The following is a 20,214-nucleotide window of genomic DNA, read 5'->3' as shown; positions in this document are numbered from 1 at the left end:
GTCATACAACGATCGGAATTGGCATAACTTTGGTGTTTTTTAAGTTAGAAAGATGGGACTTGGTACAGATTCTATTTTGGATAAAATAATCTGATTTGCCAAATTTCATAAGGATCGGCCGCCTATATACGATCCGCTATATATCTAATAAAATAAAATGGGTGGCGCCACCTAGCGGACTGCGACTGAACTGCAAGGGTATATAAACTTCGGCTCCGCCCGAAGTTAGCTTTCCTTTCTTGTTTAAATTTATTTCTCTCTCTGTATGCGTTGTGTATCTCAGTTCCTTTCGGCCATGTCAAAGGGCTAACGGAGTGTGACAGTGAGAGAGAGCCCATTCGCCAGGACCTGGTCCCCATGTTGTTGTTAATTCAAATGCAGCGAGTCTCACGCAAAACGCTATTTTCAGGACGCGTGAATTTTGAACAGCACAGGACCTATGCCAAAAACAGCTAACAGGTGAGCCAGGCGAGGGCAGGGCCGGCCAGGGCAGGAGGGCAGTGGCCCTAAAAGCGGAAGAGAGTGGCCCAGTTGGCACTGGGCCAAAAACTGGCCCAGGCAGCCGCCCCAGCCAGGCCAACCAGTTGCATTTGCTGGCATGTTGCTGCTGCGGCATGTTAATGTCAGTGTCACGGTGTCAAATTGTCAGCGCCTGTTGCCACTCCAAGGGGGGGCGCGGGGGTGGAAGGACGAAGGGACGAAACCAGGATAGTTGGCATGCCAAAGCACAAATTATGTGCGACGCCTTAAAGTATGCCATGTGCCATAATTTGCTGTGACATCGCTGTGAACTTTGCTCGGGTGAAAGTTCCAAAAAATGAACACATGGCACGTCCGCAGAATGCTAATGTTTGCCAAGGACTACAAGGACTACAGGTCGGGGGGAGGCATACGAGTCTCACGCATGAGGCAAAACAGTTTGTCTTGCCACAGAGTAATCCAGCATATTGGCCATTAAGTATACGCACTGCGGGCCCGAAGAAAAAACCCTCATCAAATTAAAAAGGATGCGGGCGATGGCGAAGGCCGAGCAATCCTTGCGGCGCATATGCCAGGAATATGCGTGCACATTTTTGAAATTTAACCACTTGTTAAACAATAATATCCAATATCAAAACAAACCCAGCGTGTGCGCAGCCAGGAGAGCTTGTTCCATATAACTCTCGGGCTCTCTTGGCGGTTCTCTTTCCCCAATGCATACACACAAATGCCAGCCAACGGGCGAGTGAGATGCGCCAGAGAACTTTTTGGCCAGGCCAACAGACTCAGGAACAGTTCGACTGTGGCACTAACCCAGGAACAGTTCCATTCGAGACGTGAGCGAGTTCGGACGCGTTTGGCGGACACTAGGCGGACACCAAGCAGTTATCCTGTAAACAAACTCTGTTAGAAAAAGGACTCACCTGCACAGTTCGCGAGTGTTGTGTGTGCTAACCATATGTGTGTTGTTGTGATTCGGCTCGATTAATCAGAAATCGATCAGGACTCAGGATGCCAGAAATCGTCGAACTGAACGTCGGCGGCGTGAGCTACACGACCACGCTGGAGACGCTGCTGCAGGATAAGAGCAGTCTGCTGCACGAGCTTTTCTCCGAGCGGGATGCTCTGGCCAAGGACAGCAAGGGCAGGTACTTCCTGGACCGCGACGGGGTCCTCTTCCGCTACATCCTGGACTTCCTGCGCGACAAGGCGCTCCACCTGCCCGAGGGATTCCGCGAACGGCAGCGACTTCAGCGCGAGGCCGAGCACTTTAAGCTCCAGGCCATGCTGGAGTGCATCCGGGGTGACCGGGATGCCCGTCCACCAGGCTGCATCACGATCGGCTACCGCGGCAGCTTCCAGTTCGGCAAGGACGGGCTGGCCGACGTAAAGTTCCGGAAGCTGTCGCGCATCCTGGTCTGCGGCCGGGTGGCCCAGTGCCGTGAGGTATTTGGCGACACCCTGAACGAGTCCCGGGATCCGGATCATGGCGGCCCGGACCGGTACACGTCGCGGTTCTTCCTGAAGCACTGCTTCATCGAGCAGGCCTTCGACAACCTGCACGACCACGGCTACCGCATGGCCGGAAGCTGTGGATCGGGCACCGCAGGATCCGCGGCGGAGCCCAAGCCAGGCGTGGACACCGAGGAGAATCGCTGGAACCACTACAACGAGTTCGTCTTCATCCGAGACTAAGGAGGAGCTCCCACTCGACCACCCCACCCGATCCAGCTCTCTATCCTTCTGTTGCGTTTGAACGGGATCTGCAGAGATCCCACCGAAATCAGAATTTAATGGTTTGAGTTTCAACCCACCTCTCTCGATTTACGAATGGGAACATTTCAAGTGTACAACTAACTAACAATCCACAAGAAACGAAAAAAGTGTAGCCAATTGTTGACATAGATGCATTACATATACAACTTAACGGGGGAGTAAAGGATGTGCTAATTTTACTTTTATTCCTTCGATTGCCACGATAATTAAATCGTTAAGTTACGAGTTACGAACTATTAAGACCAGAGGGTCATCAAATCGAATATTCTAGCCAGATGTGCATCAGAGTCTTTGATGAATTGGGATTTTCTGGCCAAGATGGCCAGAAAAACGAAAAAGCGAAAAACAGGCGGGAGATAACTAAAACAAAGCAAACATTTTATTGGCCCCAAAGTTTTCCTTAATGCAGTCCAGAATAAACACGACGCGTTGGAAACAGAAAACAGAAAATAGAAAACAGAAACCAGAACAGATTAAATGAAATAAATTGAAACGAAACAATTAGGAAGAACTACGCCACTGGATAGAAGTATTTGTGGTCAATCAATCACACTATGTAATTGTAAAATCTGAACACTGAACAATTTGAACAATACGGGTTACTCTTTGAAACTAACGAAATATTGTAGCAACAGATACCACAACCGACAGCCGACTCTAGCTCTAGTGCGGCCTATCTAAAGTTTTATTAGTCTAATAAAAGTCGAAACTTGCAAGAAAAATAAAAATTTACATATAAAATCATAGGATAATATATGTTGACCTAGACAGAAATAAAAGCAGCCTGCAATCCATAAAACTCCTCACCCAAATCAATATTAGAAATACATTTCCTACAACGCCGCACAACGGCTGTCATAAGAAATGTCCTTTGGCATCAAGAGGGTCCTCTTGAAGCGTTTCCGATTTGGCTGGATTATTATTGTAAGCTTGAATCTGGTCGAAGGAAAAGAAATTATGACTATGACTAGGATAGAACGCTTTAGAAATCAGAACTATCAGAACAGTCATAGCTGAAGCACATCATTTAATGCGAACTTCTATTCGGTTTTGATTTATTAGTAAATCGTAACGATAAATGCCAAATTTCACACGGACTTCCAAAATCATGATGGGAATACAACACGAACGAAACAAAATTTGCTGAACTTTACAAGACCCTCAGTTGATATTGATATTGATTTTATTCGCATTGGGAGCGGAATCATAGCAATGTTTTTCGCTGACATATCTAGCATCGCGTTTTCAACATTTCCGCAGGTTTGTTGTTTGTCGAAAACATAAACATTTATTAATCGAAGCGGTTTGTCGGTCAAATAAAAATGGAAATAAAAATGAAAATTCCGATGCGCAACATTGAAGAATATTAAATATTGTATAAACTATAAATTCCTTGAGTTGTGGGTGAAGAGGCGCACTGCATGCGTAATTATTAACGATAAAGTGGTCATAATATGCATGAGAAACAAATGAAAACTATTAAGCTCCATTATATACTGACGCCGAGGACTCTCTTTGTGAGTTCGGGGCTCCTACACAGATAATATAAATCGATATATATCTACATATACTAATTATATATATTAAAACAATTGTCGATATTGAAAGTATCTTATAAATGTTTAGTCTTACATGTAATTGAATCCAAAGTTGAAGGGTTAGGAGAACGGAGGACGGAAATGTATTGTATCATTAATTAAATTAAACTGAAACTAATTTAAATTAACGAAAAACGAAAAGTATAATGTATTTAGAGAAGCGCAAAAGTAAAACTGCTAAAATAGCCTATCATATGTATGTAAAGAGGTATAACTTTCGAGATGCGAAAACCAACAATAAATTAATGAAACCAACACAAAGGTATCCTTAATGCGGGTCAGCAGGTGAGGGTGTCTTCCTTCCTAGGAAATCCTATTTTGTAGCCCCACACTGATTAATAGGACACTCTATGGCAGCGGCACACAATTTTCGCTGCTGCATTATTAAATCCAATGAATAAATTATTTCGGTCGCAAAACAAATTGCCTGACATTGATAGCGGCAAATAAAAGTTATGAACTGCTAGCCTCGCTTTGCGACAGCTCATTAAAATTGACGGCTAAACAAATAAAAATACACAAATGCAAACACAATCATAAAAGAATCAAATATACATTGAAAATAAAACAAACAGTCGGACGACCTACAAAGACAAAAAACACAACAACATAAGACGACAAACAATGGCAAACAAAAGTTTTGGTGGAGCGGGTTGGGGCAGCAAATATCAGCCTGAAAAAGTTGACAGGAACGAAAATGTATATAAATAGCTAGGAGTCGTGGGGCCAGAGATGAATGGAGGCGGCCGTTAAAGAGCCAGCGAACAATTCCTCATTCCTTTAAATTCAAAACAGGCAACAGTCGGTTACTCGACTGTATAGGGGCTGTAAGGCTATAAGGGATCCCCAGCCAAAGGTCCTGGCAACAAAACGTGCAACGAGCACGGGGGCTACCGAGAAATGCTGAAATTAAAAGGGAATGCTTTCTTGTTTTTCGCAATTTTCCTCTTTCTCTTTATTTTGATGCTTGTGCGTGTTGAAGTGTGTACTTGAGAGCTTTGGAGAAAGGTATACCAATAAAAGTGGCCCGGGCGAGCCGGGCGGGCCGGGCTGGGCAAGGATGCGAAGGAGACGAAACGAAAGTTGGCGCCAATCGGAAATGCACTGCCTAAAAGCCAAGCCAGCAGGCTAGCTAGCAGGATACGAACCCTATGAGCTGGTGGTAGTATGCCACCTGCATACTAAGCAACAAGCGAGTACTTTTTTTTAGAGGTGTGGGCGTGGGTGTGGAAGGGGGCTGGATCTGGATCTGGCAGTTATTGACTGTGCGAACTCAAGATGTACAAAATATGCAAATTGCGGGTCCAGAATGAGGTAAGACAGCAGTCAACTTGGCTCAGCAACGAATTTTGGTATCTGCTCTGCGCATATAAATTACAGAGAAAATACTTCATGCCGTACATACATATACATTTATATATACGGGTGATACATCCACCCTGCCATCGTGGCATCCTGCCACCCATCTATACACGCACTCGCTCTGCGCCTGCAAAAGGCGGCAGGATGTGTGTCAATTTCTGAGCCTGGCAAATGAAATGATGCCTTTTTGTCTCTTACGCTAAATTACCTTGATTTGATTTTGCCATAGCCAAGTTGGCCCCGTTGATTAACATTTTCCCGGTGCTCAGCCATCATCAGGAGGCAGCAGGCCACAAAAGGACCTCGCTGAGCGGCAGGGCACCCTGTCAGTTTCAATTAGTTTCAGCCGGCGGAGAAAAGCGGTCCCTTGGCCAGGTAACTGAGTAGACTGCTAGAGGCTCGGAGGCTGGCCAACAAAAGGCACAAGGCCTCATCATCAGGAGTGTCATCGTCATGTCTTATTAATACAAAAGTGGTCCTGGAGCATATGCTTTAAGGATGTCTTGAATATTAAACCTTATTCCGGATGCTTCATATTTCAAAATGTCAAAGAATAAAATCAATATTTGTGTTTAATTAATGACTTCATATCTACCTGTAACCTCATCAACTATCAGAATAACCAACACCATTAACCACGGTTGGTTATCATAACAAGGTACGCTAATTACCAGCATGATTACTAGATTAATTGGCTTCTGTTCAATTAGCAGTATGTTGATATTATTTAAGTGTATATTTTCCCCAGAAAAAATTAAACCAACAAGCAGAGGAGCAGGCATATTGAGATACATCCTCATTGCACGTACACATGTGTTCAGCACTTGGCCAACTTCCCACGCAGCTACATGGCCATAATGACCGCATCATTCACCATAGAGGTCCCGAAACCCTGTTTACAACTCTTATTTGCCGTTAGTTTTAAAGGCCTACACGTGCGCAACGCAATGGCAGTCATAAAATAACACTTCGGGCCAAAAGAGGCGAACTAACTATTGTTATGACGCTTTTGAAGGCATTGTTGATGGAGACAGCAAGTAAAGGCCATTGCACATAACGACTAGGCCTTAAAAAATTTAATAAATTTAAAAAAATTAAAAAATAAAACAAAAATAATATCACTTCTGACGTTGCCTCCTGTGAGGGTTGAACTCACGGCCTTTGGTTTACGAGACCAACGCTCTACCACTGAGCTAAAGAGGCGTTGAGAATTGCGACGCCCAATGCGTTATACAAGCAAAGGCTGCGAGAGAGTTTGTTGATTTAGTTAAGTGAGAGCTAAAAATAGCAAGAGAGGAGTCAAATTTAAGAGTAAAAACAAGGGTTGTGAGAAATATATACCTACAAACATATAGTTAGAAGATCGTGAGTCAGTATCTCAAATTCTCGCTGTCGAGAAAAAAATACTGAGCATTTTGTAATCCAAATTTTTTTTAACGAAATAGTTACATCTTTTTAAACTAATTTTATTTAAAATTTTGAAAAACTAAAATAAAATAAAAACTAATAATTATAATAATTAAATAATAAAAAAATTTAACCGCTGTTGCCTCCTGTGAGGGTTGAACTCACGGCCTTTGGTTTACGAGACCAACGCTCTACCACTGAGCTAAAGAGGCTTCGACGACGCGTCCGCCAAAAGGTGTATAGAAAAAACCGGCATGCCAAAGAGAAGGGGGCGGGGCCGAGTCCCTAATGGGCGTGCGCACTGTGAAGATTTTAAAAATATTTAGTTTAAACTCAAAGGTTAGAGCCAATATATAAACTTACGGTCCAACAACCGTTAGTGTCTTTAGTTAATTGCTTTATTTATCTTGGCTTATTATCTCGCTTGTGACAAGCTCGACCTCAACCTGTTATCGAGATAAGATATTTGGCAATTAACTCAACAACTTGCCACCCTATCAGATGACTTCCCGCACACCAGATGGCTATTAACTAATAGACCACCAAAATGCTGTAATTGCAATATGCATTAGAGAGTTAATATGCGGCTATCCATCATGATGCCAACCGCAAGCTTGGAATGTCTCTCCTGTTGTTGACCAAGGCCCACACACACAAAAAAACATCACTCATTGTCAGGAGCAAGGACCAAACAACACACAGACGCTTCTGGGGCTTTCTGCATTATGTGTGTGCCACAAAGCGGAAATGCTTTGTGGCAGGCTCCATATGAAAGTATTCTCCCCCACCCATGCGAAAGAAAACTAGTCCTAACATAAATTCAAATGTTCCCATACCAACCCCACCTCTGTTCTGGTCATACCCATTAGATGTTGGGTGGCCTTGGCATTGTTTCAAACCAGGCAGCTTGAGCAGCCAATGACAAATTCACTTGTCACACAACACAATTGCGGTGAGTGATGGCGCCTGCTCCGAGGACCCTGGCTGAATGGATGGGTCGGGAGAAGGCTATCCCACAGATGTCTGCGATATGTGAGTGACAATTCTATTAGTTACAAATTGAACGGGCCAAAGGTGCACTGCAGAAATAGGAAAAACAGTTCTTCGATTTATTGGCAGTACCAGACTCTACTTTATTAGTTTTTCTCTTTGTGTAAAAGCCAAAAGGTAGGCAGGGCCAAAACAACTAGCAGTTGGGGCACGCAAAAGAGCCATTAACACCAGTCATAACCAGGGCCATAAACATGGAGTCCTGGGCCACAAAGTTGTGAACTAACGAGTGTTCGGGTATACAGCGATAAAATCGCGACTTTGTAATGGTAATCCCCATAGAGGTAGCTCTATCTGAGAGTCCAGATACTGTTCGAGCATTTAATCGTAGCCTCTTAGAGGTATAAACAAGGGGATTATTTGTTCTTTAGGACTGGAAAGGCTAGGTCCGTTTGTTCGCTGGCTGAGTGATTTACGCAACGGCGTTGGCCAAATTAATTGCCACTAATCAAGTGATTTGAATTTTTCATGCACGAGCCTCGTTAAAGGGTTCCTCTGCCGGTTCTTCCTTAAGTTCCCATTAGGAGGCAGCATAAAACAATTTATGGCGTTTTATAGCAACACTAATTGCACGCAAGCGCGAGGTCCTGATTAATTGCTGTCAAAATGGAATTAGGAGGAGCACTTGGCAGTCGGAAGGGGCAGGGGCAGGGGCAGGCTGTAAGCCCTGCCACATGTTTATTGATTTTTGCGGGCCAAAAGCAAAACACACAGCCCCCCACACACACACACCCACCCACTGATAAATGAAGCGAACGGGGAAAATTTATAACCAAACTCAATGCCAAAACAGCAGGCGAAAATTAAAGAAAACGGCTCGAAAAGCAAGACCGAAAATCTTTGGGCCTGGCCAAGAGCAAGAAGCTAATTTATTGCATGTTGCCCAACAAGTTGTGACCCCTGGCATATGCTGGCCAAAAAAACATCAGGGCCCATTAGAATTAGAAGTTTCTGGGATGTTTTGCGGGTTGGCATCTTCATTTGGGGTTTGATTTTTTGAGAGCCAAGATCCCGGCCAAGCTGTGGAAATTCCTGAAGCGGCAAGACCCGTTCCTGATTAAAATATTTGCGGTTGTGGAGCGGTTCCGATTGGCTGGGCGGCCTTAGAGGTCACCTCTGCTTCTGGCTCATTTGCATTTGGCCTTCTTTGTTTTTATTTTGTTGAGCTGAACGCACTATTTTATTGTCATTAATTATTCCGACTTCCAGATGGTTAAATTCAAATTAAACGCATTTCAACAGCTAATACAATTTGCTGGTCGCACGTAATATATATTTATTTATGGCCGGCCGTAAATTCAATTGCTAAAATAATCAAAAGTCGTCCAAAACAAATTAAACGCCCATGCCGCAGGCATGAACAGAGATAGATATAATGGGGCAAGGATGGCCGGACAAGGGAGGAGCTCCGTTAATGAGGCACGAAAAACAATTTGACAAAAGCTGCGGCTACTGGCCGGGTCCAAATTACCATAAAGAATGCATGAAATTTGCAATTAATAGAGAAACAGACAGCCATGGGAGGGTGTAATTAATTGAAGTGCAAATAAACAAGGCACGGAAACAGAAGTAACCGGAAACGGCCTGCCCCGATGGCTCTCCCCCGGTTCTTTTTCTGGTCTATTCGCAGTCCTGACCAAGGTCCTGCCAGGCCAGTCATAGCACAAAGTCGCCTGCCACTCAGTCAGACAGTCAATCAGTCATCGTTCCAGCTCTCTCTCTGGTCTCTCGAATGCCATTCACACATATTTGAATAATGAAATTACCTGGGATGCTTTCGGTGTTTTATTTTTTTCCACTTTTTGTATGACTTTCTGTGTGTGTGTGTGTTGTGGCATAAAAAGAACAAAGCACAAAACAAACTACCAACACACTCGCTCTGAAAGCCAGGACACGGCCAATGACGATGTCCTGTTTGGCATGACACTCCACACACACCCTCTTGCCTTTGTGGTTTTCCTTTTGTGCCAAAGGACGTCAATGGGTTTGTTTTCGGTTTCTGTGCAGCCGCCATCCTTTACCCTTTGCCGCCACACTTGTGACAATTAATTTTTTTCGCTATAAAAACGAAACAAAAGGATGCGTTTTTAGATGCAAACGGGTAATAAAGGCTCTTTGATCTTAAAGAGGTTACGAGTTCCACATTTTAAGATCAGAGATATCTCTAAGCCTGTCTTTTCTAGGGATGTGTTTTTAACTACCAGATTTTACTACTTTTTTCGAAGACTTTCCCTCATAAAATACGAGGTTTCCCAGTTTATTAGCTCTGATAGTCCTGGCGTGTATGTTAATTCCAAGAGCAAGTTCTTCCTTTCCAGCTTGCATTCTCTTTGTTCTCGCATAACTCTGAGAAGTAATTTCTAATAAATTTCGAGCGAAACTTTAATCGGTTTTCACATGCTTACATACATGCGTAGAATTCTCAACCAGCGGTTAAAGCCAGCGGTTGCAGGACATTTCTCGGCATACCCGGGGCGAACAGAAATATTGGCAATAATGTTGGGTATATGAGGCCAGGTCATATCGCCCGGGCTTTGTTATAACTAAACCCGCACAAGCAAACTCGGACACACACAAATATAAAGGACCCACAGCCGCTGGCGATTCCATGAGACGGCTCTGCTGCCGTTCTAATAAATTCGATTAGTTTCTCTCACACACACACGGACACACACACTGCCACCCACCCACTTTGATGGTGAATTATTGATTCGTCCTTCGGCTCGCATAGCTTCATTAATAATTTCTCAGTGGCATTTAAAAAAAAAAACGGCAGAATGGGTGAAACTTTTGCGATTGAAACAAGAGCCATGGATAGCCATTTTAATGAAAAGGCCAAAACGTAATCGAGTTTAAGCCTGCTGAGAGCCATTGACAACCGGGCCCAGTGGTTTTGATAAATGTTCGTTGGCTTTCCGATTCGGATAGTGAATGAAATTCAATCGAAATTTGTGTGCGACAAAGTGAAAACTCCAACCAACATTCCTCATTCGGGAAACCGCCAAAAAAAAAGTAAATAAATAAATAACGAACCGAATGGCAGACTGAAACAAGCATATACTCCGATATGCAGAAAAAACCGCAGGTCTAAATAAAATGGCTGCTCCGGAAACGGAAGAGGAAATCAGTCGCATTTAAATTTGTCGGAAAGGAAAAAAGAGAAGCGGCCATGGAAGGGAAAAAGGGAGAAGCCTTGAGAAGCAAGATGTGAGAAGCGAGAAAAGGGAAGAGAGAAGAGCCGTAGCAGTGCCACAAAGCAAATTAGCTTTGAGGACTCGAGACAGAGGCGTGACCGCGAGGGGTCGAAGGAGAGCTGAGCTGCCTAACTGCCAATTGGCATGAAAATTCATGCAAAATCAAAGCAAATTAAAGTGAGAAAACCGAAACGAAAGTCACGAGCTCGGAAAGCCATTCGGCATAAAATGAAAATCCAGGAAACCAGAAACATGTCGCACACATTCAACCAAGGACGAAGCCAAAGGAAAGCGAAAAGGCCACAATCTCCTCCTCGGCCATACAATTTACAAAGTAAAGCCCATAAATTGCGAATTTGTCACAAGAAATGTTTTTCTGCTTGCCGTTTTAACGGTATTTTGAAGCAGGAAAATTAAAATAAATCACTAAAGGGAGGGGAGAGCTCGGGGAAGTGGCACAAAATAAATGATTAAGACCGCCAACGTGGCGTATGAGTAATGTAAAGCTTAGGTCTATTTTATTCTGGATTTGGGGGGCTTACTTTTGAGTGCATTTTATTTTAATGGCCATTATTCAATTGGGAAATACAGGAAATCTTTTATAATCGGCTTTAGTGCTTTGTTTATTTAATCATAAGCCATAAATAAGCTGTAATCTTTAATGTTTTGATGATTCTGCTTTATGATTTCTAGCCCAAACTAGAGATTCCATGAAAATCAAATTTAAATTGCTCTGCCGAAACTTTCTCAGCTTTTTAGCTGCCGACTGCCGAAGAGGGTTGAAAATGTATATAAGGGTAGAATAAGATACCTGGCTGCTGCCACAAAAGTTTCTACTCAGGAGCGTATATAGTACATACAGGTTTATCGAATTCCGCTTGGCAGAAATTGCAATTGATATTTTCCACACGTTGCACTCCTTGTGCAGCGGAGTGCCAGAGAGCTTACAAATAAATGTCGCATATGGTTTCTGGATCTGGATCGAAATCGAGTCCCTGGTAATGTAATTAAAATGCCATTTGCTACGGCAAACAAGTGATGTACATTCAATTATCGGTGGCAGAATTCGATAATGGAATTTATGCCAGCGCTGGTTCCAATTGAAATTCGATTATTTCTCGCAAATATTTAATTAAATTCAATCATTCAATCGTCCGACCCATGAAATATTCCATCTGGGTCATCTGGGACTTTATCAATTGGCTTTAAAAACTTTAAAGTCGCTGGCCATCCGTTAAATGAAGTATACGCCACGTTGGTCCCACACAACACAATGCAAACTGTTGTTAAATAAACAGAGAAAGGGCAACAATAAGCACTTTTAACTTTGATGTTTGATTTTGGAGCAATTTGCAAACTCAAACAAGTCCCAGCGTATTCCGCCACTGATGGACCGAACAGCAACAATGCGTATTACACAATATATACGTTATACGTATACATTTATATATAGAGTACAGCAGCTTCATTTATTGACTTTTTCTTGCCCGGAACCCGGACAACTTTGTTGCCGTGTTTTTCGCCATAAAGCGCAGGCAGCCAGGCAGGCTGAAATTTATGAAATTTTAGGGACGCCCGGACTCACGCAGTCCAGACCAAGGACCAATAAATCATTTAATGTGATCCCAGGACGGCATCCTGCTCGGCGTACAGGTGGGCCCGCGTCAGGGCCGAGCCCACCTGATGTTCATTTTAACGTTTTCCGGCTGGCCCGAAAACATAACTTGAAATTTCCGCCGTCCAATGGGTGCACTGCATCGATAATGATGTTCTCCGGCAATGTTTATGGGTTTATCAAAGTGAAATATATGTATTTTTGCTGGACTCTCTGCCTAAATTATTCAATTAACAGTTGCTCCGATCCATTTCCCCAGCCAATCAATAACCGGGAGCATCTGCTTATCGGGGCAAAGCAGGCCGGCGGGTCAACGGCGGGGGTCACCAAGGAGTGACCTTCAAATATCCTTTCACACATTTACCCACCGCATCGCACCGCTTCTATCCTATATATTTTTTTAAATGCCCCACACTAAGTATAAAAAATGTAATAGGTTTCCTTTATGGGTCGCACGCTTGGACGCTGTTCAGGTTCACCCCGTCGGCTGTCGACAAAAGGGGTGGACCCCCCGAGTGGGGGTGGGATTTTAAGGGTCTCTCCTATACCCGTAATACAAATTTCAGCATTTTATGACAACCAGCCAGCGGCGACGGCAGCATTCGAATCGATAAGCAGTTTGAAGCCTTTCAGATTTCAATTGTTTCGCTTCCCTTTATTGTCCCTCGGAAATTTTTTATGATAACCAAATCCATTTCAATGCCATCAAAAATGTATGAAATGGCTTAAGAGGGGAAATATGGCTCTTACACAGTGGGTAATAAATGGCATGAGAGTGTTCATAAGAGTCGGAGTTACACGAAACGCAATTATTAGAAATGCAAATGCATCCTGTCCCAAAGCAGCCGTAAAATGGCCAACTAAAAATGGAAAACAAAACTTGGTCGGCACTCCGGCACTCGCCCCCCATTTAATTTAAACTTCATCTGCATATTCGGTTATTTTCATGACTCTTAAGTGGGCCGGACAGAGCGCCTCCAAGTGGCCCGGCTCAACTAATTTATTAATGCAGAATGCCGCTGCCAACTTTTGAATTTTAATTATTCCGCAAACCGCGCAAAGCCAAAAACAAGGTCAAGACAGAAAAGGGCCAACGGAAATGGCAAGGAAGCATTAAAAATCAAAAATGGTGAGCCTATACTACGAACTTTAGATGCTCTGGAATAGGGTATATTTATGCCATAAAAATTAATGAGTAAGAAGGCTCAAACTTAATATAAGCTTTTTGATTTTTGGATTTTTCATTAAGAACCTTTCCTAGCCCATTACAGTTGAGTGTTCAATAAAAATTGCATGATTTTAGAACACCATAAAAATTCAAAGAACGTAGGGGAGAAATGTTATTTACCTCAAGAATATATATCTTCAATGCTCATTCAACATTACTCCCACATTAAATCGAGACATTAATCAGCGATGCCATTTGGGAGTCCATTATGGGAGAGCTGCGAGACAAAATACCTTCGGAATCGAGCCCCAGTCTGGTAATATCCAGTGGAATCGTCTAATTAAAAGATATACAGCCCATCTTGAGTTGCCGATTCAAAGCGAAATGTGGACCGACAAAGACCGACAAAGAGAAGGCCAGGACGAGAAGCAGGCCTAATCCTCAGCTACTTATGGCCCGGCTTGAATGTCTTTCGGTTCGCGCTGGCTGGTTTTTAGGGCTTTTGTGCTCCCTCAACACGGTTTTATGGCCCGGGGCTCTTGAAATTAGCGCGTCCGCCATCCAAGGACGAGTAGCCTGTCCACCTTCCCCTTCGTTCACCCTCTCCCTAGCTGTCATATTGATTTTTTGGTATTTTTTTCGGTCAAAACTCCGTGAGGGAGAGAACCTGCCCTGGCCTGGCCTGGCACTTTTGGCCATCATAATTGAGGCCACAATCTCCGACGTGACGCGCTAATTAATTTTTATTGGCTTTAAAGCAAAATAAGAATATTTCATCCCGTTTTTATCTGTCAGTTTAATTTATGCACATTTTGCTGACAGTTCTGGCCTTAAAGGAAATTAAATTCATTACGGAGAACACAAGTCTTGGCCAAACTTTCGCTTAAAATGCCAGTGATTTATTCTCCCGTCGACTGACTACTCAACAATTTCCAGAAACACTATTTTGGCAAGAAACAGTGAGGAAAGTAAAATTGGATTTCGTTCATATCCTTTATTCGTATCCTCGGCACTTTTGGCAACGTGTCAAGGGCAAGTTAAATTTGTAGAAAATATCCAACTGCCAGGCGGCTGAAAATCAGAGAATCCTTAAAAGTTGGCGGACAAGTTTCGCAGCAACTTTGTTGTTAGATTAAAAGCATTTCCTGCCGAAATGGGAAAGTTCTTCCTGTCCCTGAGTGTAGCTGTGTAGGTGCGACTACTGTCTATCTGTATGAGTGTCTCTGTGGGTGTATTTCTATGTGTGTGTGTGTGTGTGGTGAAGAGCCAGAAAGTCGCATTCAGTTGACAAACAAAATGGAAGTGGTGACTAGCTGAAGCAAACCACTGCCGCCGGCAATAAAAATCTATTATATTTTGCGAGACACAACTTTGATTTTACGAACTGTCAAACCACACACATTCATACATAGATACGCTTGAAACCAGTATCCTTATGCCAGTATCCTTATCTGGATTCCTTTGCCTGGCGGTCTGGGCTGGCAAAGTGAAATAAAAACCGACGCTTCAAAGTTGCTGTCAAGCACAAAACTTATGCAATGGTTTCATGACGCAGCGCCAAAGGACATTCGGCGAGGATGCTCAGCCCTTCAAGTAGATCACATATAATATACATTATGTAATAAACATTAGCCACTCCGTTAGATCTTTCTTGCCTTCCAGCCAGACTCCCAGACATCAAAGGCAAATAGTTTGATGGGTTCTTTCAGAATTTAAGAAATACTCCTTTGGGTAAACGCAATTCGTTAATAAAAGCAATACATTTGGAGAATTTCTTTTTAGTTTTTAGTGCACAGGGTAGGCCTCTATAGGCCCCTGTAGGTCCCATTTCCATAATCAGGCAAAACAAAAACAAATGCCACAAGTCAGCTTGCACAGGGATTTTCCAATTCATCTGTTTGATGAGCTCTTCAAAGCCGTTTTTATTTTCCACCTAAAAATATATATGTATGTCTAAACGGGCATGGCTCAGACAAAGGAGGAAAAATCCGGATATAAAAAACCAACAACAATTGAAAATCGCTTGCGGAATAAAGTGAAAACTTTGACGTTGGGGGAGAAATTTGTAGACCATTTGCCTGGATCATGGATGAAAAAGAAAAGTTTTTAATTTGTTCATCATGGCGGCAAAACTGAATTATCATTCAACGCGAAGCCACGCGGAGGTACTGATGCCGGATTACCCTCATAATGGTGATGGTTCATGGGTGATGGGTTATCCGAGGGGATGAGGGTAGTGGGCGTGGCAATCACCCACTTGTGTACAATTGCACTGCCATCATGTGCAGGGAGCGGAAAATCACATGAAAAAGCCAACTTGAGCCCCATTGGGGAAAACTTTGCTCAGCGTTTATGTAAAATTTGAGTTAATTAGTTTGATTTCATGCCTCAAGTGTCAGACAGTCCAACAACTACGGATTGCCAATTCCATTTGCCAACTCATTAAAACTTGGCCAACTTCTTGTGATGTCCCGGAAAATGGAGAGCGCTCGCTTTCTGCCGTCACTGGGAAATGAGTGTCTCAAAGGCATTATTCCACAGTTGCGGAGGTCAGCTTTTATCAATTAGTTCCTCTGTAATTTAATAAACTGGAAAATATTAATTAAAGTTTAAAAAAAGACAAAGAGATGTACTAACTTTCATAACTACTGGATGTGACATGTGCGTATTCAAAATTATGGTAATTAAATTTGGTTATTTGGTATAAAAATGCGAAAAATATACCATTCGTGAAAAAACTCAACAAGTCAAATGAACAACTCACTGAATCAAATGGATTAACATGACAGCAATGTAAATGCGATATGTAACATGTAATTTCATTGCGCTGACAATGAAAATGACACTGCCACTGTGCCTCCGTGGAGAAAGGTGATGATGAGGCTGTGTCCTGTGGACATGGATGCGAATAATTGTGGAATACGTACCGACAAGGATGCTCATGTCAATGTCAATGTACACGGACGCACAACCAGGACGCCCAGGACACAAGTCTCTCTCTGTGTTTCTCACTGATTAGTGCGGTTGAAGCGACAGCAACAATCAATATTAATGCATGTCAGCGCCCAGAATGTGCGAGTGTGCTGGTGGTTGTGTGCAAGGACATTTCCGTAATTATGAGCCCATCAACGCAATATAGTTGGCTCTCGGCAGTGCCGTTAATAATTCTCGATTTCGCAGTGAAGGTATTGACAGAGCCCTGGGCAAAATTATGGGGGAATCTGGGGGATCCAAAGCTGGGGGTTCTGAGACAGGAGGAGAAAGGAGCCTCGGCCCCGTCATCATCAACGTCAAATGCCGCCTGGGAACAATTTGAGCAAAACTTGGCTGGCATCCTTGGCAGGAGCTCGTCCCAGGAGCTGACAATAAATATTTTCGCTCGGCTGTCTGGCTGAAAATCAATACCAAAATACTTACAACACACACTCCCAGATACACACACAAAACGTCGAGATACATTTTCATTCGGTATTTCCATTTTCCATTATTATTATTTACACTGGCGCACTTCTGACCACAAACCCCGAAAACCAAAAACAGCAAATTGCATTTAGTCGGCCTGAAACAAACTGGTGCATAAATAAATTCGAGTGACGTCAAATGAGCCAAGTTCTATTTGGAAATTGGGCTAAGAGTGGTCGGAAAATTGAGCTAGGCTGGACAAACATTTTGGGCTCTAATTTAGTGTTTTTAGAGAGGATTACGTATAAACATATGAATAATAAATGACATGTAATAGAGATGTTTTTGCCTAGGTTGCTAATTATAATTAAATCCAGAGTCAGATGCGCACTACACATGTTCAAATAGATTATGCAAGCCCAACACAAATTGTAGAATTCTATATTGGATAGACGTCCTAATTATTCGGACGTTATGCTTAGAGGCGTTGGGTTGATAGACTAACCCAAAGCCACTCGAGCTTTAAGAACTTTCTCTCGTTTGGGCATTGAAATAAGAAACCAAAGAAAGCCCGAGGAAAATCTCACCTAAGAACTGTCAGTCTGTGGTCTGTCAGAATACACCCAACTCAATTTTCAATCCGATACAACAAAATTGTTTAAAAAAAAAGAATACAAGAGACAGGACAGAGGCGAACAAAAGGCAAAAAAGTAATTTGGCCAGCTCTAAATCTGTGGCATATTACACAGGACTCAGGACACGGCCCGGACCAAGGGCTGGCACGAGAAATCTGATCCACTTAGTTTCCGAGAGAAGGCAATAAATTCTTATGAAAACAGTTGAGGAGCGGCGACACGTCCCTGTGCAAAATGAATTGAACTTTTGGTCAACGTGGAAATTGCACTAATATTTGGGCCTAAATCGAGAAAGGACGAAGGCCAGCCCGGGGCTGGGCCAAAAACAAACAGTTCCCTTCGATATTTATGAGTGGAGAGGGGAATGGGTGAGGTGTGGTGGGGTGGAGACCCGAATCCCGAATCGAATAAGCTCTCCGGCGATAGGCTCTGAATGAAAATAAAGTGCAAACTGCCTGGGTGTGCGTGAGAGTTCTGTTCGTATTTGTGTTTGTGAAATCCCGCAAGGACACTTGGCCAGCGCCGAGAACATAAATTTCTGGCCAAATTTTCGCCTGTTCCTTAACAGGAAAGCTTAAAGCCCGCCAAATGGCGTGAAGGCGAAAAGCCAACACACAGGTGGAGGCTAGAGAGTCCTGGCCAAGGACTCGTCGTCAGACGATAATTGAAATGCAGTGTTTGTGTCACAACACGAAAGCCAAACTTAAACAAAACAGAAGCCGCTGGCACAAAGTCAGCGGCAAGCCGAAAAGGACATTAAATTAAGCCTCCAGCCAAGGAGATCAAAGTTTTGCAACCGCACTCTCCAGCGCGTTCTGCGAAAGGGTGTGTGCGGTTATGCACGTGCTCGAAGGAACCTTTTTGTTTATGCAATAAACTGGTGAGAGTCTGAGCCTGAACAGAGTGAGGCCGAGTAAGTCGACATGCAAAAAGGATACACGTTGTAAAAAGCGCATAAACTTTGCCGAAAGTGACAAACAAAGAGCAAAGTCAAGTCGCACACAAGGACCCTCCCCAGCCCTAGCCTAAAATGGAGGGGGCTAGGATGACTGGGTAGGTGGGCGAAATTGAAGCCGCCTTAATGGCCTGTAAATGGCAAACTTTTCTTTTCTTTTCGGTTTCCCAGCCTCCACCTTTTTTTCCCGCTCAGGTGCTAAAACTTTATCAGCATATGCGTGTGGCGAAAGAAACCACTCGAAAGTGCGGATGTGTATGTGTTTTTTGGCCGCAGGACGAGAAAGTGAGAAGGAGGAGCCGCCAGAAATCGTGCCGAAGTATCTATCTATTGTACTCCACAATGTTGTGCCTTATCTTTGCATTTGAATTAGATGCCAGGACATAAACAAACGAAATTGAATTTTCCCACAGCAGTTTTCGGGGCGTTTTCGGATCCCACTCCCAAGTTTAGCGATACATCCATATATTTAACATAATAGTAGGAGCTCTCTCGGAATAGATACACTACAAGTTTCTCCTTGAGCTCACATACCTAATGAATATGTAATGTTTAGTTAATACACAATTTCGAACAACAAATAACTACGAAATCCCTTTAAACTTGATTAATATTTCATCGATCCTGGCTTATCTTGACTGTTTAAATATTCTATTTTCGCTCATGGCTTTAATAAGGCGTTGCCCAACCACTCTTCCAGTTTCCCAGTCCCTTATAACTAATGGCCTCTCGCCAGAAACTAAAAAGTGTCGTTACTGCTTTCAATTTTCTGCCAGCCATGAAACTTCGGGCCGCACTTCACTGGGCAATCCTTTAAAGCCAACTACTATAAAAGTTCGTCCATGTTCTCGGCATCCAGGCCGGGTGAGAGGGGTAACATGTTCCCGACCATGTAAATAGTTGAGGGTCATGGTAATGAGCAAGGGAATGCCAAAACAGAAATCCTAGACGCGCCCTTTTCAAGAAGTCAGTCCTAGTTGTGTGTGTGTGCCTGCAGGACATTTCGTATCAGCGAACTCAGCTTTGTCGGGAGCGGCTTGAAACACTTGACATGGCAAAAATGCTGATTTTATTTTGTGTGCCACATTGTCACATGATAATCAGGGCGATATGGGCGATAATATTGGAGAGGCTCCACCCATCCACAGGGATAGAGTCCTTGTAAGCAACGGCTTAGCAAACGGTGTGTGACATGGCCCAAAGAAAAGCTTACTCCAGTCACAGACTTTATTCTGCACTAGGATAATTAGAATTGTTTTTTCATATATAACGAGTCAGAATCCTTTATGGAAAGGGAGAGGCGCTTTATGCTTGTATACCTTTAGAGCTTACTATCCTTGTAAGTATGGAGTTGACACTATTTACCTTCTTCAAGGACTTAAAAAATGCTCACCAACTATTACATTTATTTTTCTATTTTGGCCGTCAAATTCTTGGCAACCCATTTGAAAACTACTTCATATTTAATCCCTCGGACTTTTGGCAACTGAGATGGCCTTGGAAAATATTTCAAGCATCAATTCATAGTTTTTCCACTGAGTTGGCCATGAACAAACATCAACCTTCTTTCAT

General features: G+C 43.1%; 1 protein-coding gene and 2 non-coding genes across 3 annotated transcripts; 1 reads left to right on the top strand and 2 right to left on the bottom strand.

Moving 5' to 3' along the window:
• The first annotated feature begins 1,285 nt into the window (after nucleotides 1–1,285).
• Nucleotides 1,286–3,074, top strand: LOC6499797 (BTB/POZ domain-containing protein KCTD12). The gene has a single exon (XM_001953858.4). The coding sequence runs from the start codon at nucleotides 1,492–1,494 to the stop codon at nucleotides 2,173–2,175; it is 684 nt and encodes a 227-aa protein (XP_001953894.1). The 5' UTR covers nucleotides 1,286–1,491; the 3' UTR covers nucleotides 2,176–3,074.
• A 3,273-nt stretch (nucleotides 3,075–6,347) lies between these two features.
• Nucleotides 6,348–6,419, bottom strand: Trnat-cgu. Its single transcript has one exon. It is a non-coding gene; the product is annotated as a tRNA-Thr (tRNA).
• Nucleotides 6,420–6,763: 344 nt separating this feature from the next.
• Nucleotides 6,764–6,835, bottom strand: Trnat-cgu. The gene has a single exon. It is a non-coding gene; the product is annotated as a tRNA-Thr (tRNA).
• Nucleotides 6,836–20,214: the final 13,379 nt, after the last annotated feature.

This window comes from Drosophila ananassae, chromosome 2L (genome assembly GCF_017639315.1).
Source record: "Drosophila ananassae strain 14024-0371.13 chromosome 2L, ASM1763931v2, whole genome shotgun sequence".
NCBI classification, from domain to species: domain Eukaryota; kingdom Metazoa; phylum Arthropoda; class Insecta; order Diptera; family Drosophilidae; genus Drosophila; species Drosophila ananassae.
Note: the sequence above shows the minus strand (reverse complement) of the source record. Positions and strands in the feature narration are given on the sequence as shown.